Here is a 27,599-nt window from a genome sequence, read left to right on the forward strand (position 1 = left end):
CGTGTAAATTTAATCAGCTAGCAATGTTTTGCAAAAGTATACATGATGCTGTTCCTGACTATCTTCTCCTCCTCCACCACCATCATTATCACATTTCAAAGCCCTTCGCTCCTTTCCTGGCTCCCAATAATAAGAATTTTATGTTTGAGGCTGGAGGAGGAATAGGACCTGCTATAGGAGAACAAAACAAGCTCTCAGCTGGGACATCCACAGGAGGTGGGAGGACAAAAAAAAATTAAAAATTATAACTATGACCATGCAATCAAAATTCTGCCCATTTTAATGTCCATTGTAGATGTCCCTGCTCTCAGTTCTCCATTGATTATGCACTATCAAGTTGATGTTGATCCTTGGTGAGCATCTTGATCAATTTTCCAGCTCTCCATGGTCAACTAGCTTTTACCACATTAGATAACAAAATGTCTTCAAGCAAACAACCAAGCTCAGAGAACACCAAGGTCTCTACACTTAGCTAGTTTTATCCCCTTTTCTGTGAGTCCTTCGGGCTGCTCCTTAAAATCTCCATGTTTTATGTTGTCTCTTCTATGTCAAGATCAAGAAGCCCCCTGGGGCAAAGAATGTTGCCTCTTCTCCATGTTAAGTGTTGAGTGCACTGTTATAATATCAACAAATATATCAGTAGTGTACACAGAATGCTTGGCTGAAATGTGGATGATGGCTACTTTGTGGCTCAGTATATTGTGCAAACCTTATATAGTTAGTATCTGGTTTTTTTGCATCATGTGAATTCCGTTGATATAGTGTAGTGGGTGGATCAGGTCCTTAAATGTCCATTCAGACATATTGGAGACTTCCGTTTTAATAAATATAATCCCAGGCAGTGAAGCTTTATTGTTATATAAATGCATAATTTGTATGCACAGTACTATGCCTATTTGTTCTAAAGTAAAACTCCAGAATGACTTTATTTTAGAATAGGTGAGTTACTTTGACACAGATGTAAGATGGGTGTGGTAAACCGAAACAAAATCAATCTACATTATTGTAGCTCGTTATCTCCTGCGAATTGTGGTTTATGGCCATTTTTGATGGTCAGCATATCTTGTGAAAGCAGCTGCCTGTGGCTTAATCAAACCAGGATGGCTTAGATTAAGGTTTTCTGAACTCAGCTACTGGATCGCGCTGACAGACGCAGAGTCCAGCAATGAAGCCCATCGGCTCATCCTTGGAAGGAGTTTTCTCAATGACTGCAATAAACGCGGTTATTTGACACCTGCCCTCAAGGCCTCTTAAGAATCGGGGATGTCCGGGGGACGGGAGCAAAGGCGTTGTCAGGTGTGCCGCCGCGCCCGATCGAGAGGTGAGGCGGCGCAAGGACCGACCACAGCTGTCCCCGAGAGTCGCCCATTTTTGACAGCGGAGCCTCGAAAAAGCAAGAGCGGCGACCAGCCCGATGGCAGAAAAAGTGGGGCGAAAACCGGCAGAAGGGAAGGAGCGCTTCAAAAAAACTGGCGCCGATCCAAGGTGCTTTCCCGTAAACCACATGCTTCGGCGCAGCTCTTTATAAAGCACCGACCTCCAGGCAGCCAGCAGTCGGGAGGCAGCCTTTCTTGGGGATTGTTGTTTGGAAGTGGAAGTCCCAGCCCCCTCTTGCCGGCCGCCGACCAACGGGAGCCGGGACTGTTTGCAAGAAAAAAAGGCGCGCCCTCTGGCCCTCGCGAAGCCTCAGTCAAGCCCCGCGGAGCCTTTTGCAGTGCAGTCCCCGGAATAGTAAGCGCGCTTGGCGAAGGTAGGAGTCCTTCGGAGGGGCGGCGGCGGCAGTGGGGATTGAGAGGGGGGCGGCGTTTGTTGTAAAGAAGACCCAGGCTTGGCGGCCAGATGCTGGTCTCCTCCGGGCTGGCAGAGTGTCGGCATAGTAGTGGCTTTTCAAGCAGTTGCGCAAAAAAGCACCCCAATTCCTTTCGCAGCCGTCCCAGGCGCTCGCGCTTCGGCCCAGTTGCTCTGACAGTTCTGGCTTGTTCTGTCTTGGGCGGCTGCGGGGAACCTTCAAACCTCTGCGGAGCATTCCGCTTAGGAGTTATTGCCGAGTAAGAACGAGGAAAAACAAAACAAAAACCAAACAAACCGAACCGCCGTTTGCCAAACGGAGGCTTTCTACTAAATGGTGAAGATAAAACGGCGCTGACCGTGGCTTAGCACTGTTGAGACCGGCAGTGCAGGATGGTCTTGTTGCCCTCTGGCTTCTTCCTCCTCTGGGGCATTTACTGACCTCTGCTTGTAGCTGGCTCCAGGCTTCTCTCCCTCCCTCACCGCTTTTTTTTTTTTTCTCCAGTTCACCCTCATCTTTCACGCCCTCGCCTGTCAAGTTGCACAAAGCTGGTCAGAAAAATCTAAAGAAAAAAATTGAAGCCCTTCTTGAACTGCTCCTCTGGCTCCAGCTGGCCAATGTTTGCCTGGAATGAAGGCCCAAAGGGCATTTTTCCAATAAACATGCATTGTGGTCCTGAATAAGTTGCTGTTTCCTTTTGAAATCAGCTGCGGGGTAATGCACTCACATTGCTTTATTAGTGCTACCAGCATGTAGCCAATTCAAACTACAGCTTAAAATATTAGTTGCAGAATGGAGTTCTTTGCATACATAGCCTCAGATTAAGGGACTGGTCAAATGTTGGGGTAAAGTTTTCTCCTGGTATGAAAGTTTTAGAGTACCATAGGACAGAGGTCTCCAACCTTGGCAACTTTAAGACTTGTGGACTTCAACTCCCAGAATTCTCCAGCCAGCTCTGCTGGCTGGAGAATTCTGGGAGTTGAAGTCCACAAGTCTTAAAGTTGCCAAGGTTGGAGACCTCTGCCATAGGACATTTCTGTTGTACCAACTAGTACAACAGAAACCAACTAGTGTTTAAAGCCTTGAAATTTTTCTTGCTGTACAGCCTTTTGATTTGTCACAGCTTAATTGGAACTTGTTTTTGACTAGGTTTTTGCTCTTGAGTCACAAAATAAAAGGGAGCATGCTGAAAAATAAACTATGGTTAACAATACACAGTAGTCAAGCCCCTATTAAAAGTCATGATGAATGGGTACCATCAAAGTAAGTCAACGGGGTATGGAAGGTTGGAAGTTAATAAGTAAACCAGCAATATACGGTTCATAGTTTTCTGCATCCTTAGGTGTGTTGAGTAAGAGTTTACCTACACCTCTGCCTCTAGTATAGGAAGTAAAATGTGTAGGCCTGACTTGCCTAGTATACTTCAGTTGTGCGAATGCAACTGTTCTGGTTTATGGCTTAACCAGAATTGGCTGCGCTCACATGTTCTGCCATAATTAAGCAAAATACGTTTTAGTGATGTACTTTTAAAGTCTCCTGGTTAAATGGTGCTCCTAGGCCTTCCCAATTTGAAAGTGATTTGCCATTGCTTTCTCCCTAGGGCTGAAAGAGAGTGACTGGCCCAAAGTCATCCCAACATTTTTGTCTCAATGCAGAATTGCATTGGTTCCAAGCTTGGTGCCATTAAACACTATACTCACCCAGCTCTTGTTTGCAAGGCAGTTAAGAGAACTCTTTCAAGCCTTTTTTTTTTTTTTAGTTTAACATGAAGATCCAATAAATCTATTTCACTTTCAAGTTGAACATACAGTATTAGAGGCCTCCCAGTGCTTTCTAAGTGGGCATATTAATCACAAAGCATGACTCAAAGTCTTTTCCAAATCTTTCCTCTGGTTTTTTCCCCCCCTCTCTTATCCTCCTTCCCTTTAAACTCTTTTGCTAAGCTCAGTGAACGAATGATTGGAAGCCTTTTGGAAGATTCCCCAAGGTTGTAGTAGGACAATCCCTTTGGAATGCTATGGCATAACCCCTATGGTTGTTCTGGAGGAATAGGGTTTTTCTTGTGGACAGCAAGGTGCCAAGGATAAAGGGAAGGAGAAATGGCATCAGCCCAGTGGAGAAAGAGAGCTGTGAGTAGGATCGGAAAGTGAAGTTATGAAAACCAACAAGAGAGAACAGCTGGAAGGTGTAATTGAGCCTTCTTAATCTTGTCTAACATTGGGGTGACAGGAGTTGTGCTCCAGTGTATTTGGAAGGACCAAACTGAATAAGTGGCTGAAATTGCAGAAAAGCATGATATATTTTTTTTATAGTTATTACCCAACTTGAAAGTTGATATGAAACATTACAGAAAGGCACTGCCAGGTTTATTGCTAGGCAAACAAACACTTTTAGTGACCCAAGAATAGGGTTACTACAGGGCCCTAAAAATTCCTATGACCATCAGATGGCACTGATGAAAAAAAAGCATGTGAAACCTCTTCAAATCTTTGCTGCCCTCTAGTAGCTGCCCATATTTTTGCAGTCTGAATATAGAAGCTTAAATAACTGGTTTTGATCTGTGAAGAATAGAGTAACGTTTGTTCTGGAGCATTTTCTTCTGTTATTCCTAGTATCTATAGATGGACGATAGATTGGAAATCCTCTGCAGAATAGTCAAACAATTTTTATATCCTCAGTTGCAAATATAAAAGTATTTGAGAACATTTTTTAAAAAAAAGACTGAGATATCCTGCAGAGGATTCCCCATCATTTAGTGCAGGAGTGTCCAACCTTGGCAACTTTAAGACTTGTGGACTTCAATTTCAGCTTTGCTGGCTGAGGAATTCTGGGAGTTGAAGTCCACAAGTCTTAAAGTTGCCAAGGTTGGACACCCCTGATTTAGTGCAAGTGAACTTTCTGGAAACGATGGTGGCTATCTCGGATCGTTGCTTCCATTGCCTTAAATCGCAAGGGAGACATGAGTGGGAGCCTAGAGGTTAGTCTCAACATCTAGACTGGCTCCTGTGGGAAAAAAGCTGTGGTTTGCAGATCCAGCTTTTTCAAGGAAGTTCCTGGAGCTGCCTTGTCTGTTGGTGGTTGCTGCAACTTGGTGGTCTTCTAACTTTTAATTCTTAGCCTTCTTTTTTCCACGCTGCTGTTCTGTCGATTTGCCCTCTATCTGGAACTATTTTGTGTCCTGTTAAGACTTTAACTTCTAGGGCTTTTCAAAGCAGGGAATTTTGGAACACGATGCTTTGGGAAGCAACAAAAGATAAATACCCATTTTTAGCATCTGCAGTCTGTTTTGAAACAACAGCAGTTTCAGAAGATACTGAAGGGGAAATTCCAAATTGATCTGTGGGACTTCAGCAATGTCCTTGGATAATAAAAATTAGGGGAATGGAAAGATATGGAGAAGAAAGAGGAACTGGCTGACTTTGGGCCAGTCATACTCTCTCAGCCTATCCCTCCTCACAGGGTTGTTGTTGTGGGGAAAAATAGGAAGAAGTAGGCGTGAGTTATATGTAAAAAGAATAAAGGCAGAATACAAATAAATACTTTGAATATTTGTGACTTAAAGGATGAATTCTGTCTTTTGGCTTGCTTGTAATATTTGAATAATTTATTGTTAAGGATTTGTTTAGTTCTTAGTGTTTTACATATTGATTGTAATTATTTTTTTAATGATTTTTGTTTGTTGCTTACAGTCATTGTTATTCATTATACCGTATTTTATATTATTCATTATATTTTTAATCCCACTTTTTATATGTAATTCAAGGCAACGAACTTACCTAATATTCCTGCCTCTTACTTTCCCCACAGCAACTTTCAGGTGGGTTGAATTGTGTGAGAGAGAATGATTAGCCAAAAGTTGCCCATCCAGCTTTCAGGCCTGAAGAAGGCCTAGAACTCACAAATCTCCTGGTTTCTGTGCATATGCTTTCACCACTGCATATATACAGTATATTTTCTAAATAAATAAATGTGGCATGGAGCAGGACTGCAATAGGCATATAAAAACTGAACTTAGGGAAATAGAGCTGAGAGCTGCAATACTTCATTATGTTGGAGCAAATATTTTCATCTGCACAAGGAAGGGAAAAACCAGCTTTGTCACAGAACAGCAGGGAATGTGCAATCCATCTGAGCTGTAACAATGGGGGAAATTCCCAGCTTGGCTACTTGTCTGACCTCTTCTTTTCCTAATAAGAACACAAGAATGGAGGTGGAGGGAGGAAAATATGCTTGCAAACCAGAGTTAACTCTTCAGAGCTTCCTGAAAAAGATCCTGGATTATTCTATCAAGTGCACTTTAAAGCACTCTTGGGAAATCCATGCCTTAGCAGTAGTGCTGCCCTGCTTTGCTAAATAAATGTGGCAGGCCTCAGAAATAGATGCAGTCCAGAGATTTTTGCAGTCATGGATGCCAGCAGGATGGAAGAGAGTTATTGTTGGAGCCATGCCTAATATGTGGTAATTTGATATGGTCCGTTCCAAGCACAAGTTGGCCTAAAGCAAAGGCCCTAGTGGGAAAGTACAAATAGTAAAAGGAAATATTACTGCAATATTTTAGCACTGACTTTAAAAAAAAAAAAGCTACACTTTTTTTTTAACCAAACTCTATGCAATAATGGATGGTTATTCTGAGACAGTACCACAGTCTTTGCTAGTAAGATGTTATAGCAAAGGGCAGTGGGAGAAGAGAGAATGATTTCCCAGCACTTGTGGTTTGGAAGGAAGGTGTGCCGCAAACCACAAAAGGAGAGAAACAAAGTGAGGAATCCTCTAGATAAGCTGAGGAAATTCTATGGCTACTTGTTTTAAAAAGGGGGGAAAGGGAAGACACAGTACCACATTAGCCAGGCATGGATGAGTTTAGGACATCCTTTTGAAGTATAATGTTGATTTACATTAGAAAGGGAAAACGATGACAGTCCTATCTATAGGAGCAGAAAACGCAAGGCTCTAATAGAAGACTTCTTTTTCATCCACAGCTCAGGAAAACATGCTTGCCTATATGCAATTTGCCTTGTTCCTTCTTGTAACCTGTGGTATCCATGAAACTGAACAGAATCGTTATGGTTGCCACCGGCTCATCATGGCATCTCACCTTAAGAACCTGACTGATCTGGTGAGTCTATAAATTATATAGTAAAAATGTGATATTAAAAGAATAATGACGTTAAGAAGTAACATTATATGGACTGGGTACCTGTGCTGATGGTAGTTTGGTAGTAGATTTCCAGCTTAACGGTCAGGCTGGGTCTGTATTAAATAAAGTTATACCATAGTAGTACCTAATTTCCAATTTTTTTTATGTTGTTCCCACCCAGTCCCTTTAGTATTAGGTTCAGGAAAAAGGTGATTCTTTTGTATAGTAGGTAGTACCGGGTAGCAAGAAAGCAGAATGGACTTTGAAATTATCTTGGCACTTTTCTGCAAATGCTTGGCCATTCTCAACACCACAAACCCTGTAAAGTAGTTTTGCATTATACCCCTAGTGCCAATGTAGATTCTGATTGAGAGCAACTTGCTAGAGATTCCTATAGAGATTGGCTGGGGTCTTCCTAACCTGTAGCTCAGTTTCTTTTATTACTGTAGCAAGAGCACTGGAAGAATGAATATGCAAACCAGTAGGAAATAAAGCAGGGTTTGTGCATAAATAAAAGTTACTTAGAATTCTGTCCAAAGATTGGATTGGTTATATTATATACGTATAACCTTTGATTTGTTTAAGATCTCTGTTGATGAAAAACTATGAAAAAGAAAGGTAAAGTTTCCAAGATGTACATGACCCCCAGTATTTTTGTGCTCACTCATCCTAATAACCAACCCAAGATCAGCTGGGCACTGCTGCCTACAGGGGGACACTAAAATCAAATTATTGGGCAGCTTATTTTACTTTCATTTAGTTTTTTTTTTTGGGGGGGGGGTTATGTCATTTTATCAGTATTACCTATTACCTCTTCTATGCTGCAAGAAAATGAAATTGCCAAATATATATTGTTATAATAAGAGCTGTATGAAGTTCCTATATCCCTGTCCTCTGAGAGCAAACATCCTGCTGCCTAAAGCCACTTGGGAATGGTCTGATCAATTGGCTATGTGCAGGACTGAAGTTTTATCCAACTTGCTATCTTTTCATTGACATGCCATAATCATTTATTTTATGAAATGAAATTTATATGGCCTCCCAAGCCACATACACTGACTTCTGGTGGCTTATTACAGCATTAAAAATCCAGGACATAAAACGCAGCCACCGGACAAGCTGAGCACAGCTTGGAATGCACTGAGATTAGGACAAAACCTTCTCGAACATTTTGCTGCTATTTCTTCACCTGATCATTACTGTGGGTCATTCCTTCATCTAAATACTTTCTTTCTGCTTTTTAGTTGGAGGAATAGCTGATACACTTTTAATTAACGCAGGCTGGATTTTCTAAAGCTAACATAATTGACAAGTTAACAAGTTAACAAGTTAACAGTCAGGGTGATCTAGAGCTGCAAAATGTTAGAAGCAAAGTCTCCAGGAATCTTGATTTTGCCTAAACCATTAATAAACATTAGGAAATCTCTGCTGCCAGAATTGTTCTCATAACTGTTTAAAAAAACTCGATACTTTTCTTGCCTACAAAATTCCCAGAGGCTTTAGAGAATTCTGATTCAGATAGGAAAGATTCACAAGAATTATTATTTAGTTAATAAAAATATGAAGACGAAACTGACTACAGCCAGGATGTGAGGCTGTACATAGCATTGTTCTAGGGACACTTCTGAATGCATTTCTCTTGTCTTTCTATCTTGCCCATTTTATATGCATTTCTGGGGTGAACATGCATTGATATATTTTTATCCTTTATGAGGATGATAAATGTTTCAGTGGGTCATGTGAATTTATTAAAGTCTTTTTGCCATCCTGAATATTCTCCACCATTGCTTGACCAGTACTGAAAATCTAACTCAGACTTTCCTAGTCTTCCCACAATTCCAGGCAATTATGGCCATGTTAGGTGGATAATTGTACGAGTCAATACACTTGGACACCATCCAAGTTATGGAGGCTAGTTGTTGCCTAAAGCAAGCTAGTTTTTCACACAAAGTCTGCTCTCTGTCACATTAATGAGATGACTCTTCTGTCTTAATATCTTTGCACCGTATACTACTAGATTCTGCAAAAACTAACAAAGCATCAAGATGAATAATACTTCAATGTTTTGATTATCCATATTTATGATAAACAGTCCCTATAAACAACATCTTCTAAGAATAAATTATTTTAATGTTTTGACTTTGGGATAAACCTCCCTAAAAAAGGAATGTTGAGTTGCTAGTGTTCCTCTTCCAGAGTTCAGTTCTCTCCCTAGGGAAGCAAATTCCTGTCTGTCTGAAAACATATTGATTGTAATATTTATACTAAACAGTGCTGAAACACCTGCTATCTCTCACATGTATTAGTTGCCAAAGAATAGTCGAGGAAAATGATGTATTTGTGGTTCATTCTTTGTCCCCTTTCAGGATTTTAAAGCCATTGGGGTGTGCTGCTATCACATCCAATCTTTTAATAATGTGTAGGTCCAATGTGCAGGTTCATTAGGCAAGCCTAGTGAAGATGACAGAGGTTCCACATTGCAATACCATTTGGGATAGTTTTGTTTCTGTCATTCCTGAGGAAATAAGAGTCCTCTCCTTGTAGTCTGGATCCCTGCCCCTCCTTGTAGCCAAATCTTACAGGGAGCTGACAGAAAGGTGGGAAATGCATCCTTCAGAGAGAAAGTGTTATCGTATGTTTGAAAGGGCAGTGATGTGCCCCTTCCTCAAGAAATTTTTCTCAACTCGTACATTCTGAACAATTATCAGCCTATCTCCAAATTTCCCTTCTGGGGGAAGATTACAGTTGGGCTGAAATTGCTTTGGGCCCTGGAAAAAATAAATAGAGGATCTGACCAGTGTGGTTTAAGGCCTAGATTCAGCATGGCACAGCATTGATTGTGTCCATTGATGATCTCTCATAGAACTGGGATAGGGATAATGTAATCCTTATCCTGCTTGATTCCTCAATAGCTTTGGATATCATTGAACAGTCTTCTGATCCATTTCCAATAGTTAGGAGTAAAGGGCACAGTATTACACAACGGTTCACCTTTCCGAAGAGATGGCTTCAGTCAGTAATAATGCTGGTGAGAAATTAAATCTTAAATCTCTTAAGTGGGGAAATTCCCCAGACTTGCTACTCTCCCAGTCCTCTTCAAGATCTTCCTGAATCTGCTAGGTAATGTCATCTGGCTGCCTGGAGTCAGGTTTCACCAATATGCTGACGATGCCCAATTGCATTGCTTGACCACTGGAAAATAACTGATGTCACTGAAGCTTGTCTAGTAGTCTAAAGCTTATCCAGGTATGAATGGGAGTGGAACTGGTTGAGATCAATCCCAATAAGATGGAGTAGCTGTGGGATTAAAGACAGGCCGCTTCCAATGGGACTCCATGATTAACTTCAAGCAGGGTTACACTTCTCTGTGCAAATTTAGTTTGGGGGCCCTCTTAGATTCATAGTTTCTGCTTGAAGAGCAGATGGCAGCTATGGCTAAAAGCCTTTTGGTAAGTTACATCTAGGATGCCAATTGTAACTCTTCCTGGAATGGCTGCCATTACTCGCAGCCATCCTTGCCTCTGTCACCCTTCATTTGGAATAGTGTAATATGTAGCACTGGCCTTGAGGAGAATTTGGAAATTCCAGCTGTGAAGAGTGAGGTAGCTTGGGTAGTGGTGGATCCTTTTGAAGGAGGTCATTGTGTTATTTTTATTCCAAGAAGTTGGTGCCAGTTGCCTTCTGAGTGTAGTTCAAGGCATTGGTTGTGCTTCATGGCTTGGGGCTACTTTTGGATGCACCTTTTCCCCATAATAAGGTTTCCCAAACTGAAGTATACCTCTTTTGGGGGAGATGCAGGCAATAGTTTTATAGTTTTTTTATTTTAAATCTCCTGTTTGAAAGGAATAATACATGCACTTCGTTTATTAAAAGTGCGCTTATTTTTCAGTTTCATTTCTAAGCCAAGGAGATGAGTCATTTGTAACTCATAATATTTCTCAGATATTACACTGCCACACCTTAATGAAGCTTATTATTTGAATAAAATGTACTGCTGATAAATTTTGCAATCATGACTAAATTTTAGGATTAGATTGTATATCTTTACTTGGAACCAAAACTTTAATGATTCCAATTTCAAATATTATTGAAATATTGTATACTCATTTGGCACTATTTATATCCAGTATATGGCATATTACTATCATAAAAAAAATATCCCTTCCCAACTCCCAAAAAGAATACAGATTTTGGAACAGAGAGTGGGATTTCCCTGCCACTTAGAGCTAGGAAAAGGAATGGATTAACAAAATGTATATTTAAAACTCTGTGAATTCCCTAGTAAAATGCCTTTAAATCATGTGGGAAGTTGCAAGATTGACTGAACAAGCAATTTTAATTATGCTTGTCCTGTTTTAATAATGTTCGTTCAGAAACCCCATTGCATTATCTATTTCAATGGCTGTTTCAAAATTTGAATTATACTTGCAGAGTCAATTGAATTTTTAAAGCTGTTTTTTCATTCTAGTGTGATTTTCCTTCTTATATCTAACAATAGCCCTAATGATGAAATTAAATCAAAGCAACAAATACAATTGGTTTTTTAATTATCATTTGGAGTTACCAAGACCTCAGAAAGGATGGTTTAAAGCCCATAAAGCACTTCTGGCAGTCATAAAATGTTACACACACACACACTGCATTTGAGCACTTGGAAACTGGCTCACGTTTATAACTGGTTGCAGTATCCTGCAGTCACATGACTGTAATCTGTGGTGTTTTTTTTACAGTTTTAGATTTACGGCTACGTGATAAGCTTAATGTCCACTGTAAAAATATTCATAAAATTGGATCCAGTCATGTGGGTGCGTCAACTTGCAACTGTCATGACTTGCAACCAAAATTTTGGTCCCAATTGCCATCATAAGTCAAGGGCTATCACTGCAAATTGTAAATTCATAGTCAGATATGCTCAGGGAAGAGAACAGCTGTGAAATGGATAACGCGATTCCCAGAATAGTGGAAATTGTATAATTTATTTCCTGGTGATGTTGCTTGAAGTGTCTTTCATCAGAGTATCCAGAAAGCAGAAACTCTGGTTCCAATTGCCAGAGTTTTATCTGGTTAACTGATTGGTGCTTAGTTGTTGCTGTGCTGGCTTAGAAGCCATTTTGGCAGAATTAAAAACTCCCCCAATCCTTTGGGCAAGTGGGGACAGGTTGAAGGTGATAAATCCAAAACCAAAAGTGATGCTCTTAAAACTGTTTGTCATTCTTGGGATAGTGAATCAAGCTTTTGCCTTCATTGATTTTCTGCGTGCCTTTTCCTGAGTTGCTCTGTGATATTGCCAGTGATCAGTGATGTTGCTATTGCTAGTGGAGCACTAGATTTGCTTTTTTGACAGTCTCAACTCTGATCAATCACTGTGGTTAACTCTGAACCATTCCCTGCTTTATTTATCCCAAATGCTTATGTTTCTCTTTTCTTGCAACTCCCTAAACAAATTCTAGGTTTATGCAAGTAATTCAGTTCTCTAACCTTGTTAGGCTGTCACTAGTGTTTACGTTTGCTCTAGATATATTGGCTTCCTTGGAACATTCTTGGGATTCATAAAACTAAAACAGAGTAAGATTAATGGACATTTACCCTGTATTTTTTTCATTACAGATAGATAGCCAGATGGAAACTTCCTGCCTGCGATCTTTTGAATATGTGGATGAAAGGGAACTTGTAAGTTGCAAGAGCTTGTCCTGTAGTCAATTTGTCATATTGCCAAATAGAGTTTGTATAAGAGCTTCTAGAGTGTCCAGAGTTTGGAGCAGTGGATTTCAATGTATTTTTTAAGATTTTTTTTCCCACTATGAGGAATCATGAGTATAGTGATGACCTTTGGTTTAGCTTTGGGCTTCTGCATATCTTTTCCTCCTGGACACTACCAGGAGATTCCAAACCAGACTTTTCTGTCATGTTAAATCTTGAGAATTCCAGTTGGCTTTGAAACTGTGGATTGCTCAAAATCACTGGATCCGTGATTATTTCCTCCCCACAGTTACCAAAGAAAGGCTATCATTCTACTTAGTTAGCTTTCAAAAAATGTATGAGAAAACCCTAAGAGTCTCTGGAACCCAATTGAAAGATATTGTTTGTAAAGGCCTAAAAGTTTTAAAAGAATTAAATCTTGCCTGAATTATTAATTGGTATGCCATTAGAATTTGCTTTAGCAGTCAGTGTCTTCTGGGTAATACTGAGTCCGGTAAGAGAGGTTGTTAGCATCTAGTTTTTCATCTGGTCCATGGTCAGCTCCCCCAAGAGGAGTTAATGAGCCTTTGACACTGTTGTTGTTCATTTGATTGTCTTATCTCTTTGGATGCTTTATAATTGAAGAAGAGCAAGCAAGAAGAGGCTATTGATCATCTTTAAGGCTATTTTTACCCTTGTCCCTTTTTGGAAAAGTCAAGTGGTAGCAACAAGAAAAAATAGTACTTGATCTGAACAATGCTATCTTTTCCACATCAAAACTGAATGTTTTTATTGCTGACATCTACATTTATTATCTTCTAGGATAATACTGAATGCTTTCTCAAAGCAGCCTTTAATCCCCTGAAAGGTATCATTGATAATATTAAATTCAAGAATAATAGTCCAAACTATGTGAAACTCCATCTGATAAAGAACTTATACCTGGACCTTGCAAGATGCATTAAGCCTCACGATGATAAAAATAAGGTAAATTTTACTGATCAGTTTTGCAATCCTCAGAAATAATGCTAATACATTTAATGAGACTGAGAAGCTGATTGACAGCTGACATCTAAATTTTAAAACTGAATATGCTGAGGAGAGAATTGGGAAAAAATGCTTTAGTGTGTCTTTCCTTGAATGTGCCTTCCTTTTAAAGAAGTTGGGATTGAACCAGATATAACCTTAATCACATTTTTAGACTTCACAGATAGGTACATAATTTTAAGGTACCTAAAGACAATGCAGAAAGGAGGTTAGTTTGGGACCTTTGAAACAATGGATAGGTTTCAGCCAGCTGCTTCTTCCTCCAAGTGCTTGCTATCTGCAATGGGAAGGAAATGTTTACAATTCAACAGCTATAGCTATATTTTGGTTGAAATTATCTTATGCTGGCCCAGGGACAAAATATGCAAAATGTATCATCTGGACGATATCATTTAGGACCAATCAAAATGACTCAAAAAGGCACACACTCTTCTAAATTCTCCAAAACTCTTAATCAATTAAAAATGTCCCCAAATATGAGAAAAAGAAGTATTAGGAAAATCCCCCAAATAGGTTAGCAGTGTTAACCAATGGGATCTACAGAGACAGTTTGGAAACAGATTTTGTGGATTGAATGTGTAATATTATTGTATTTGATTACACTTAATCTTTAGGAATTGAAAATTCCTAAGGGACCCAGTTGAGGGAGTACTTGCTGTATCCTGCTGACCTTTTAAATCCTATTGATACGTTGGATATTCCTTGTAGGATCTTCAATATAGCGTTGAGAATAGGCCTTGCTTATAGAAGTAGAGAAACTATTTTTGTAGTTGATTGGCTGGTGATAATTTTTTATGCTGTCATAGCAGCTAATTTTTCTTTTCTTTTTCCCTCTCGTGTTTTCTATTTATTCTGAAAGAAGTGCATCAAGACCTTCTCCCGTACAGCAGAGCAAACTTTGCAACTGGTACACAAATACTTTAGCCAAGCCAAGCAGTTTCTGAGCAAGGGAACATTCACAGATGATTGCAGCGAAGTCTTCCAGAAGTGTACAGAATCCCAGGAAAATGAGATTATTTCTACAGGTAAACAATTCAAGACTTTTCAGATGTGCATTTCCTGCCAATCGTTTGGCGCAGAGTTGGGGAGCGAGGATTTTAAATCGGGTGAAGCATTTTGGGGCTTTTATATATGTGCATTTATGTTTGTTGCAGCAGGCTTCTTTGTGCATTTATATGTGCAAGTGTTGTCTATTGTCTGCTGGAATGCAAGCCTTAAAAGTCAACAGACATCTCGTTTGAATGGAAATGCGGTGGGCCTCTTTAGGTTGAAGTGAGGAGGACGATGAATCTGTTTAAGTCTGTTGTAGCTGCAGATTCCTGACTCTTGTGTGCATAAATAAGAGTTGTGATGGCGCAGTGTTTGGAATGCAGTATTGCAGTCTGACTCTGCCCACTGCCAGGAGCTCAATCCTGACCGCGCACAAGGTTGACTCAGCATTCCCATCCTTCTGGGGTCAGTAAAAATGAGGACCCAGATTGTTGGGGACAATATGCTGATTCTTTAAACCAGGGATCTCCAACCTTGGCAACTTTAAGCCTGGAGGACTTCAACTCCCAGAATTCCCCAGCCAGCTTTGCTGGCTGGGGAATTCTGGGAGTTGAAGTCCTCCAGGCTTAAAGTTGCCAAGGTTGGAGATCCCTGCTTTAAACTGCTTAGAGAGAGCTGTAAAGCATTTATATAAGTATAAGGGGTATTGCTAGTGCTATACAGCAGGATGGTGTGAATTTTAACACAATGTCAGTTGAAGTTCTTCCCTTCCCCATTCCCCATTGTTCTGTGTTAATCAACTTTAATATTTCTGTATTTTCTTTGCCCTCTGTCACATATTTGACTTACATTAGCACTGAGAGAAACTTCAAGCAGTATGTATAAAGACTGCCTAAAAACCCATCATGGAACCCCCTTTGTAATAGATATTACTTTTGTTCACAATCAACTTCAGTTTCAAAACTGCAGCATTTCTGCTTAGAGATGCAAGAATCCTAGAATGGTGCTTAACCACCAGAAATGGGATCTTTTAATATCATGGCAGAGAATTTCAGATATATTCCTGAGGTGGACCTCAAATAGATGGAAAGGCTAAGCTGCAAAGATGGGGAATAAGTTGAGAAGACATTGCATTCTTATCTAACTGGTGTTTCTCTGCCTGTATATGTGTACATACATCCTTCTGTTTTTTTAAATTCAGCTTGGAAGGTCCATATAAAATGCTTCAATTCCTAATGGTCCTAACATTATTCAGGCATAATTGAATGGAATCTTTATAGCTGGGATTTTGTCCGCTTTTTAAATCTACTTCCAAATAAACCTCATTTTTAGTTTTATTACTCTGAGATCCAATGAGATAACGAAGCCTCCAGCCCTTCTGAATGGTTGCCAAGGAGAATGCAGTCACTGTCTGACCTGAAAACCTGTCTTGAGTTCATCTGTGTTCTTGTGGCAGTTTATGTTTTATGTCTGTGCATGTGGCATCTATAGCGACATATACTATAGATTTGCTTGTTATGGCCACTTGTTACGGCCATGAATATCCACATCGCCGCTCCTATGGAGAAATTATTATTCCCTTTTCTTTGATTTTTCTGGACAATTGAATCCTGATCTTGGTCTCGGTTGTATATGATTTCTCCATAAACTTTAGTTGCATGAGCTCTTTTTCGATGTTGCTACCCCAAGCTAATCTTACACTGTTTCCTCCATCCATCAGTTCATCCATTAATCTTCCATTCTCAATAGTTCTTTCTGGATCCTGCTTCTGGTTGCCTTGCTTTGTTTCGGTTTTAATCTGCAGTTCCTTCTGTTGCTCTTCGCCATGATTTGAAGAAAAAAAAGCTGAAATCTGGTGTTGGCATGGTAGCTTAAAGGAAGGGTCTAACTTGGGCCTAATGCAACCCTTTGATTCTTCTTGCATCTTGAGAAGCTGATTACTCTATGGCCATTCTCTCTATCTGGATCTTTTCAGGTGTTGTTACTGCCCTGGATTGCAACTGTTCATCTGCAGGCCCGATCAATTTAGAAGGCTCGACATATCTCGTTCCAACTTCTGAGTCTTTCCCTTCCATTGCAGAGCAGCTGGACAGCAGGAAGACAGCTGTCAGCATTCTCCAGCTACTAGGGCTTCCTGATACTACTCAAATTCATAGTGGCTTAGAGAGCAATATCAGGTCTAGGGTGACTAGAAGCACTGATAAAAGCCAAGAAATCACTGAAAGCATGGATTTCGGGGCTGGCATTGATGACTTATTACCATCACCATCATCACCTTCTCTTTCTACCCAGAAACGGTTGGAATCCATGGAGACCAGCTCTCCCTCCCTGGATTCCACAACTGGTGAAAGCCAGAAAAAATCTGATGAGTTAGCTTCTCAGCATCTCCCTCTCTCTGACTTAGCCAAGTCCTTTCTCAATCAGCAATGGTTTGAGATAAAAGAAAAAACTGAGGCCATTCCAGGACTCACATCTGAACAGGATATCACTGTTGCCAGCAGTGCTTTCAGCTTAACTCTGACATCGTCTTCCAATTTGGAGCAAATAGACAGCTCTAGTGCGCCCTCCAGTGGCAGTCGCCAGGTCCTGGGCCACAAAGATCCTGTCTCTGCAACACAAGATCCTTCTAGATTTGTGGCGGCCACAGAGAATTCCTCACCCCCCAAACAAATATCCCATGAAAGCGACTCTTGGGGAAAGCAAAGTAGCAGAGATAAAAACTACAAAGCACTGCAAAACACCCAGCCGCGGGCAAGACGAGAAGAGGGTCTGGCCAACAAGGACAGGGAATTGGAGGATAGCCTGCTGGGACCCAGCTTTGATCTGAACTTCATTCCTTCGAACGCAGAGAAGCGCATCGAGAAGTCAGAGCCCAGAAATATCCAAGGGACGTCTGCAACATATGTGGTGATACCCAGTGTCCTGGGAATCCTCCTAGCCTTGGGAGGCCTGCTGTTCTACTTACATAAATCCAGGGTAAGGTTGAGTCCTGCCTTAACAAATGTACACCTGCATTCCTTTCCTCTTTCTCTCTCGGTGGCAAATTTGAGGCATAGAGTTTCCTGCGGATGGTAACGTAGAACTGTCATTTAGAGAGAAGTGTAGCTTCTTGCCAAAGTGCAAACTTTGCAGGTTCAATACCTGCCATCCTCAAGATAGGTCTGGAAAACCAAGAGTGCTATGCATGAGCGACAATGTTAGACGCGAAATAGTTCTTGTGTCCCTGAGCAAAAACACTTTCCTTGCGTTTCTGTTAAGTATTTCCTGCAACTCATCTTACATTTTGTTTGCTGTTGTAAAATACCTTCCTTCTCCTTTTGTTTTCATTTGGATGCCACAAAAAAAAAAAAAAAAGCTAGGTTTGTGGGGTACATCTCATCTCATGCATGCTTGCAGTGGTAACTCTGTCTTGGATTGCCTGGGCTAACTTAAATCCTAGTGCTTCCTACACCACAAGATGCAAGCATTGCTTAAGACGGACTACTTCCCATGCTTCCCAGCCCCACAACTCGACTTCTTAAAACTACTTGGCTGTAAAAGTGTAGTGCTTAGAACTGATGTCAGTGATGAGTGGGAAGCACATCTTGTTGATTCATCTTTTGATTCCTAGAATCGGGATAGGATTGGAAAACTTTCCTAAGTAGCTTGAAAGTAGCTATGGAGTTGGAAAAATATATATGTAAACACAATAAATATCTTTCCAGGTTGAATAAGATAAGATGTAGTTGCATGCTAGAGACAATGTCGACCTGTACTGGGATTAAACGTGTTGCATGTATCATTGTTTCGTACATTATTTAGAAGAACTGCTTCATAGGAAGGAAGAGGAAACAAGTTATCTCTTGATTTATAGGGCTTGCACAGTGTCTTCCATGGCTGAAATCTGTTCATGCTTTTTTCACAGTTTTTATTTATTTATATATATATTTGTTTTCTGAGGTTCTCGCGGGTATTTGTATGTGGATCTTTGGTTATTCGGGTTTTCTCCGCGTAAGATTGAGAAGTATCTAGGCAACGTTTCGATGAAGTCTCATTCATCATCTTCAGGCTTCTGTCTTCAGCTCTGTGCTTTCTGTCTTTCACTCTGAGAAGCACAGAGCTGAAGACAGAAGCCTGAAGATGATGAATGAGACTTCATCGAAACGTTGCTCTAGATACTCTCCAATCTACGCGGGAGAAAACCCGAATAACCAAAGATATATATATATATATATATATATATATATATATATATATATATATATATATATATATTTATATTTATATTTATATTTATATTTATATTTATATTTATATTTATATTTATATTTATATTATTTATATTTATATTTATATATATTTATATATATATATATTTTTAAAGGGATACATTCAAGGAATGGTTTTGACTATACAAGAACAGTCATAGCTATCTTTTTCTTAATGCTGTAATTTATCACTGTGCAATAAGAAATGGAGTAATGTTGAGAAGCCTGGAAGTGATGAGGATAGAATCTAATGTTGGGCTCAAATTAAAGTTGATTTAAAAGTTGGTCGGTGACTAATATTATGGAGGCTGTCCATATGCAAAGACAGCTGTTATGTTTGTTGGTAGAAGTGTTTTCTTGGAGTAGTTTTCCTCTTAGGATAGCCCCAGCTTTTAGTTGGAAATCCAGTACCAATTATACCAGCAATTCAATCCACTCATGGTTGGTTGAAATCAGGGTTCTCTGTTTCACTGTTCAATTCTTACTTTATTTCATACAGATCGTAAGAACGAGGTGGACACAGCAGAGGGGGAATAATGTAGAAAGAACAGAAGAACAAAGGTAAGAAACTAGAAGATCATGAAGCCTGCCTGTATAACCAGATTTTCATCTGTTAGCCTCTTTCTATTTTAGATGAATCATTCCTGACTTATAGATCTTCTCTTCCTCACTACATATTTCAGATTCCTATGAATTGCCCCTCAGGGTCTTGAATGGGATTGAATGGTCTCCTATGGGATAGAAACTGTTGGGCTACTGTGTGAATGTGCCAATGTGATGATTTCCAACTAGGTTGTGCTACAAATTGAGGGCACCGGGTCATCGAAAGTTGTACATAATATTGACTCATGAATCATCAGTTCTTCCTCTTTGTCTTTTAAGATTCCTGTTCCTTTTTTTGTAGGTCATTGAGTGGAGGGGAGGGACACTTGGAGTTGCAGATTCAAAGGGAAGTATGAGGTAGGTTATCTTTTTAATTTTCTCAGTGGAAAATAAGGTCTTTGGAGGAGTTTATATTGTCTGTCGTACAGCTGTTACACCCATACACGTGCAAGAATTGGATGGGCAGTTTTGCATGCAGTCTGCTATGAATACTAAATGCCAGAGCCAGAAAGGAGAATACCGCTGTCTTGTCCAGAATTTTAGATATATTTTGGTGCCTTGTTGGAAACCAGATGCTGGATTAATCAAGCCTTAGCAGGTGTCCAAGGGTCATGTATTATTCTTCATGATGCCGATGGACACATGCAACCTGCTACCTCCTTTCTACGTAGGTACAGGTTTCCTGTAACTATAAGTAGGTGCTATGGAATGTAGCTCTGTCCTTAGGGTTAGCAGCAGCAGGCAGGCATCAATTTACAATCCATTCTTAGTCTGGAAAAAAAACCTGCATTCTTATGTGACTGTGTTTTCTGTGAAGTCAAAGGTCATGCATGAAAACTGAAGTTGGATCTTTGCATGTGCCTTAGCAAAAGATAAGTGATTTGTAATAAAATAATGGCATGTACATTACCTATTAATGCATTGACACTATGAATTAAACAGTGATGGCTCTTCGTATCTTCTTATTTCCAGTTGCACCATTCCCTCTGAAATGAGAAACTGCCTGGGGTTTTGGACTGAAAGCCCCACTTTCAAAGTACAGTTCTGTTACTATTATTGGGAGAAATTGCACAAAGGAAACTCTGGAACTGAAGCCACGGCAGTACTTTTCCATGAAGACTGTTTTTATATTTTTTTAATATATATATATAATGGGAAGGAATTTATCAGGAAAATGGATGCTATTTATTTCCGGTAGCCAAGATTGGTATTCATTATACAAGTTGCCTTTTTTTGCCAACAAACTGGAGCTTGAGAAAAGGAAGATAGTCACTTGGACTGTGCAAAATCCCATGTGTGATGGGGATGGTCTACTAAGAACTCCTATGCCTATTCCATTCTGACAGGGAACAGATGGCATCCTCTTCAGATCTATTAGATTGTGGATTCTGCAGATTGAACAGCCATGCTAAAGAACCTGAATGGTAATTGACTGTTACTTCTTTTAGAGCTTCTGGCCTCGTGAACTGCTGAAGACTTCAGGACCTCAGCCTCATGCCAGGCATTCAATTTTTTAGGAACTTTGTCCATCTCTTAAGCTTTGTAGGTTGTAAAGCGCAGTTCTATATGTAACACCGTCCAGTTAACACTCTGTGCATAATATAACACACACTGTTCAGTGAAAGTTGCTATCTACTTTTCCAGGAGCTTAGTTTTATTCCCAGGATCCATTTTTTTAACCCTGTCATACAAAATGAGAGTTTGTAGCCTTAAATTTTAACTTATAATAAAATGGATTTTACTTAGTTTTTAGGACAAGCCAATAAATAAGTACCTTCCCATACTACACAAGATAACGTGCTGGGTACTGGTTAGGAAGGTTTTAAAACAGAGCTGTGGTTTTTCCTTTATGCATTAATCTGTTTTAATCAGTGATAAACTAAGGCTCCCTTTTCAGAGACAAGTGTGCTTCTGAATGCCAATAGCTGGGTAGGCGTAAAGCATATGAAGGAGCATTGTCATGGCTGGCTTGTGGGGTTTCCTAACAACCTTCCATTTAGCAGCTATAGAATGAAGCAACTGGCCTTTCGTAAGCAGAATTTAGCCATGGAGTATTTATCTTTTTGAGCCTTATATTTTATCAGTGGTACAAGTCACCAGCTGATGTACTCATGGAATGGGACTCAAGTTGTATTGAGAATTAGCCTTATTTCCTTTGTTTCCCCTGACATTCTAGGAAGTATTACTGAGGCACTGTTAACTGATAAGAGATGCCCAGGAACCATTTTTCCCCTAAAATGGTTCCAAGTTCAAGTGGAACCATGTTTGAAAGGTAGCTGTGCTGAATTGCTGCTTAGATTTTCTGTCTTCTTCTAGACTTCATCAACACCACCACAATGAAATTCTGCAGCAGAACAAACATGCCGGCATGCAAAATTCCGAGTTTGGGCATGTTCCTACCATAGAATGGCTGAAATCCTGTGCCTTTGGGGCATCTGTATTTGTATTTTTCCATCAGGTCAAGGTGTCCCTTCCTCAAAATACTTTCAACTTTTTACTTCAGTAGATCTGTGTTCCTGTAGTATTTTACCCAGCAGATGTAAAGTAAGAAAATGCTTGCATGGGAGGCACGGAGTAAAATTGACCCCCTTCTTTGCTTGCTGATTCTTTCCTGCGGGTATGTTGCCTGGCTGTGTCCTTCAGTATTAGAACTTGGCTGCAGAAACAAACTCGGATTTGTTGTAAATGTAGCCCTAGTCAATGAAAGAGGCAGCATGGTTTCCTATCCATTGTTTGTACCTGCAAAGGCTAGGCATCTTCTTTAGCAGAGGTTGAGAGCTCTGTGTTTGTCTTGAAATAAGTAGTTCAGCCTCCTAAGCTTTTGACCCAGAATCTCATAGATAAGGATTTGTCCAGGATGTAAACCCCTTCATTCTTTTTTCCATGTTGTAGTGGAGAGTTGAGCTATCACAAGCAAATGGGAGCTGCATATTTACGGCCATATTTTGAAGTGAAGCAAAGCTGTTGCACTTTCTATGCTTAAAGAGGTTTTTGTTTTTTGTTGTTGTTTTTGAGAACATTCCAGCTCTTCAAGGTTTAGTCATTATGGCCTCTTCCTTCATTTCAACCCATGTGCTTCTTTTTTTTTTTTCTTCTGTAGCTGACATTGTGCCCTTCCCTATATCAGCAAGGTAGGTGATGGTTCTGAGCTGGTCTCTGGGAATGCTGCTGCCTTTGCTGCTTGGAAGTTAATGAACCAGATCAATGTTGATAGCTGTTTGTTTGTTTGTTTTTTAGAGGAGGATGTGGATGTAACAAATCAGGCTCTGTGAGGAATGATTGCTAAACAATGCATTGTAAGTTGCTTTATTGACGTGAGCAGGCCTCAGTTTCCTTTTTAATTTAATTGCAGTAGGACTTAACAGAGGTTTTGAGGTGTAAGCATTAGCAGGGGCTTTGTATAGGTCATTGAGCCATAGCACAGGATCAGCTCTGGCTTGCTTCCAAGGAAGATCAGTGTGTGTGTCCCCTCCTCTCTCTCACCTTTGGGCCAGGTTTATCATTGTGCTTGGATGCAGCAATTGAATTGCTCGTCTTAAACGCTTGCTGGCACAGTAAATGGTTAGTATTAAAGTCAGATCCTAAGAACCACATTCCCGTGTCTTTTTTAAAGTTGCTTTTTAAGAGAGTTGCAATTCTGGTTCAAACTGTGTTCTTTTTAATATATATATATATATATATATTACAAACAAATATTTTATATAATTTTTTAATGTCAAATGTTTATTTAAAAATAGAAAATGATGTATTTAATAAACACTTTTAAAAGCTTTCTATGTTTTTTGTTAAAAATCTGAATGATGTTAATGATGTTTAAGATAGGACTACATTTATCCAAATTATGCCTGCTGAGGATTTTGCGATGATTTACAGGTGATTCCTAGCCATTTAGAATTGAGATTTCTAATGGACATAAAAGCAGACTTCTGAGTCTAAAAACAAAAACAAACTGATCAGTGGAACGTGAGATTAAAGCAAAACAAATTTCTCTCAGCTCTAATGTTAACTGACCCCACAGCATACCGTACTCATTTCTTCCTCTACAGTGTAGATAACCTTTTACACATTATTATTTATTTAGCATACGATGAGAACATGACAGAACAGAAGTAAACATATATATAAACACTCCACATAATTATAAGTAAAATTTCTATGGGGGTGTAATAGTGGCCTCATAATTGGATGTCCAATTCAACTATCAGGCAATTGGCAAGCCTATTATTTGCCCAGCAGTATTCCTGCCATTTCCTGCTGTTCTTACTGTGTTTGGGTCAATCTCTAATCCAGCCATCTTCTTATTCCCTGTCATCTCAGTTCCTCAGCTACTTCTTGTAGAGGTAACTGGTAATATCTAGGGCAGGTGTCTTCAAACTTGGCAAGTTTAAGGCTTGTGGACTTCAACTCCCAGAATTCCTCCTCCAGTCATGTTAGCTCAGGAATTCTGGGAGTTGAAGTCCACAAGCCTTAAACTTGCCAAGTTTGAAGACCCTTGATCTAGGGCAATGCATCTTGTGAAGTTATGAGGGATGGGTTTGAGCCGGTTAGTTCCTAAGAATGGGAACAGTGGAGTTCTTGGTGCTCTCTCAGCTTGGTTGAACTAGGCGAAGTAGATTACACTGTCAGATAGTCAAATGTCTGCAAACAAACAATCAAGCTCAGAGGGCGCCAAGAACTCCAAGCTATATCGAACTACAATATTTTCCTCTATTGGATCAATCTCGGGATCAACACACACAAAATATAACATACGGTGAATCATTGTGAACCTTTTATTCTTGGTAAAAATAAAAGGATTTCAACAAATAACAGGTGGACCTACAGTTCTGTCCTCCCTTTTATCTTGTTTCAAAGGAAACAAAGTTGTGATCCAATGTGTACAATTATAGACTTGTCTGCTGGCAATAGTACTGCTAGTGCTATAAGAACCATGTGTGCATCATAACAGTAACTGCATTCCCCCCAAAAAATGAATCAAGAGCTTCATTTAAACTTAGTAGACAGCTGATATTAGGAGTGCTTGATTATTTTTCTTGTGTCTTTTGGTTCCTTCTCTCTCTATGTATCTGTACAAAGAAGAAAATATTTGATCTTCTTTTTCCTCTGGTTAAGTCTGCAGGATAGATAGATCGCACACTGGCATACTGTTTGCATAGCAATTCCTTGCGCGAATTCCTCTTCAGTGGTCTTGAATCATCCTGGAACCAGCACCTTTTCTACGGTCCAAGATGACTTAATTCCACCTTCGCTTGCTAGGCATTTTTATTTTTTTCAGCTCCCACTTGCCAACTTCTTAGGCCATTTCATCTCTCTCTTCCCCCACCCGCCCCGTTAAAAATGTTTTTTGTACAAACTTTTTATTCTTTTTCTTCAGATACCAGCCACAAACACAATGTGTTTGATCAGGGTCAAACTCACGGCATCACAGCAGCATCACGTGACGCATCACAACTTTTTCCCCCTTCACTAAACCAGGGGTGGGTGTGGCCAGCGCATGTTGCATCTGACCCACAGGCAGCTAGTTTGACAGCCCTGTTTATCTCCTTTGTTCTATCACACGCAGGCCCTTGGTGAGATTAGTTCTGTACTTATAGGCTGCATCACTGCCCTTCCGATTGGGTGACATGTTCATGTTTTTATCAACTTACTTGATAAGATTGACAGATTCTATGTGTGGTCTGCCATTTTTTTTAAAAAAAAATCTAATCAATTGCTCAGAAAGAGCTGCAACAGGAAAGAGATACTATCTCAGCCTTGTACATATTTACTTGGGGAGAAATGTCAACACACTTAAGATGATAATCTTTGCTTAAGATACTATATTGTCCTACTCATAGAAGGAATTTGTTTACTATTTGGTGCAGCGGCTCAGAGCACTGTTCTTAATCAGTGGAGGATACATTTTTAGACCCTAAGAGACTAGCATATACAAGTGGGATATTTAATATTGAGACGTACCATAAGGAAGGTGCGGTCCACTAAATGTTGCTGATTACAAATATTAGCAACTGTCTTGGCTTGGACTTTTGGAACCTATATTTTGACAGCACTAGAACAGGGCTCTCCAACCTTGTTGCTGGCTGAGGAATTCTGGAAGTTGAAGTCCACAAGTCTTAAAATGGCCAAGGTTGGAGACCCCTGCACTAGAAGATGCACAGCTGCTTCTGCCATAAAAAATAAACCTATAGTAGAATTCAACGTGACGCAGGTGAAGTCAATTTGATGCAGGCCACAAATTTGTGATGCTGAGAAGCCTTTGGGGATTTGGGCAGAATAGGAACAACATAAATCTGCTTAGATTTTTTTTTTTTTGAAAATCCTCAAACTACGGAAATGTGCAGAATATCTTAAACATTTCTTTTAAAAAATCAAACAGATAAAAGCGGGTTTTCTCAGACAGCAGTTCTGTACAAAGGAAATGAAATCAAATGAATGAATGAATGAATGAATGAATGAATGAATGAATGGGAAAGGAATGTTCTTCTGGTATTTCTCTTCATTGGTAAGCATCAGTGATTCACATCGTCTGCAGTGTAAAGAAATGATTCTCGCAACTCGGTCACAGACTTTGCAAAGATGAGATGTGGAAGAGAAAAATATTTTGATAATGTTCAGTTAAAGGTGCTTGGCCATTTCTCCAGCAGAGACATACAGCATCTTCATAGTATCAACCAACATTTCAGTGGTACAAAACCTGTCTTCACTACTATTCTTTTGGCACTATTATAGTTGGATGGTTCTACAAGATGATCTAAATGACCTCAGGGAATTTGAAAGAAATGTGTGATTTTTTTTAAACATTTCCTCTTCATTTCTCTCTTATACACATATATACACCAAAGCTGTGCTATGCCTCAGATTCAAAGGGCAAAGGTGCTTTGAAACACGCCAAAGTCCTCATGAGGTACCTGTTGGAAACTCCAATGCTTTTTTCCTAGGATTTTGTATTTACCTTCTGGAGTTGCAATATGTTTCCAAGAAAAGTCGCTGGTAAGTGACCTGATAACTGCAGGTAGAATGCATAATGATTCCCTGGAAATGTTTTCAAGGTTCCTTGGTTGGAGCAACTGCTGAACCATATTGGCTCTTAGGATAACTCAGATCAGAGTAAAAGAGTGGGATACAAATTGAAATCAGGGGCCACATACTTTAAATCCAAAGCTCCTAAAGTACAAAAGCGGAGATGAACTATCAACTTTCAGCCCATGTTTATAAACATCCAGAAAACTTTGGCCTGATCCACGAGAGCCCTCCCAATGAATTAAAATGTAATATAATGGACTCTTGGCTGTCGGAGCTATTAGCTCTGTAATGTTGGATATCTCTGTAGTTGATTCATCTCACCATACATTATAATCAACATGTATTTTTTTTAAAAAAAATTATATCTCCTCTCTTTTATATATTCTGGCATGACTAAGAACTGAGGCTTGGCCTGGGATTATAAAAGTAATCCTAAATTCAGTTCTTAAAGTTTCCTCTTATATGAGACAAAATATAGAAAAGAGCATGAAAGCTTGGCTCTCATCTTCCATCATTTCTTGGAGAGAAGAAAGATTGTTTCAGTCTTCCCAAATCTGACCAAATGAGCTTAAAGGCACATGAACAGAAACTTGCAACCCTGATAGTAAAAAAATCTCCTGTTGTCTCTTTTACAGCCTGTGAAGTTAGGAAGGTTCATTTCTATGTCTTTTTTCTGTCTATTATGTAGCTACGGGGCTATGCTTCTTATCTGATCATTACCTTGGTGGCATCTCTCCGCCCACTCCTCTCAAAGTAATTCCCACATACCATTAAAAATGTGTTCAAGAATAAATCCGAAAAATGTTGGAAATGTCATCAGATACCTGGCTCATATTACCATATGTGGTGGATCTGTGAGGATGCTAGAAAATACTGGACTAAAATCCGCATGTGGTTGGAAAAAATGATAAAGAAACATATGGACTTGAAACCAGAGATTTTTTTTATTGGGAATTTTACCTGATACATACAGTAAAGATTTAAAATATTTGATTGTAAATGTATTAACAGCGGCTAGGATTGTATTTGCTAAAAATTGGAAAAATGAGAAAATACCATTACAGGAGGAAATTATCAAGAAAAT

General features: G+C 39.6%; 1 protein-coding gene across 4 annotated transcripts; it reads left to right on the top strand.

The window, feature by feature from the left end:
- The first annotated feature begins 1,344 nt into the window (after positions 1-1,344).
- On the top strand, positions 1,345-23,263 carry CSF1 (colony stimulating factor 1). 4 transcript variants are annotated; one of them, XM_087959978.1, is made up of 9 exons: positions 1,345-1,750; positions 6,769-6,905; positions 12,534-12,596; positions 13,428-13,592; positions 14,515-14,677; positions 16,618-17,618; positions 19,389-19,450; positions 19,794-19,849; positions 20,465-23,263. In XM_087959978.1, the coding sequence occupies exons 2-8, from the start codon at positions 6,780-6,782 to the stop codon at positions 19,846-19,848; spliced, it is 1,635 nt and encodes a 544-aa protein (XP_087816104.1). In that variant the 5' UTR covers positions 1,345-1,750; positions 6,769-6,779; the 3' UTR covers position 19,849; positions 20,465-23,263. The 4 variants fall into 4 exon arrangements, with proteins under 4 accessions (XP_087816104.1, XP_087816105.1, XP_087816103.1 ...); XM_087959979.1 differs by having other exon boundaries at positions 1,347-1,750; positions 14,512-14,677; positions 16,723-17,618; XM_087959977.1 differs by having other exon boundaries at positions 1,347-1,750; positions 6,774-6,905; positions 14,512-14,677.
- The last annotated feature ends 4,336 nt before the right edge of the window (positions 23,264-27,599 follow it).

Source organism: Notechis scutatus, chromosome 3 (genome assembly GCF_049901735.1).
Source record: "Notechis scutatus isolate UNSWTSFEM ecotype Mainland chromosome 3, rNotScu1.2, whole genome shotgun sequence".
Taxonomy (NCBI): domain Eukaryota; kingdom Metazoa; phylum Chordata; class Lepidosauria; order Squamata; family Elapidae; genus Notechis; species Notechis scutatus.

Excerpts from the sequence above, each read along its gene's own strand:
- CSF1 (XM_087959977.1), top strand. The coding sequence starts at position 6,780 with ATGCTTGCCTATATGCAATTTGCCTTGTTCCTTCTTGTAACCTGTGGT. Across the intron at positions 12,597-13,427 it reads ATGTGGATGAAAGGGAACTT|GATAATACTGAATGCTTTCT; the intron begins GTAAGTTGCAAG and ends ATTATCTTCTAG. Across the intron at positions 14,678-16,617 it reads AAATGAGATTATTTCTACAG|GTGTTGTTACTGCCCTGGAT; the intron begins GTAAACAATTCA and ends GGATCTTTTCAG.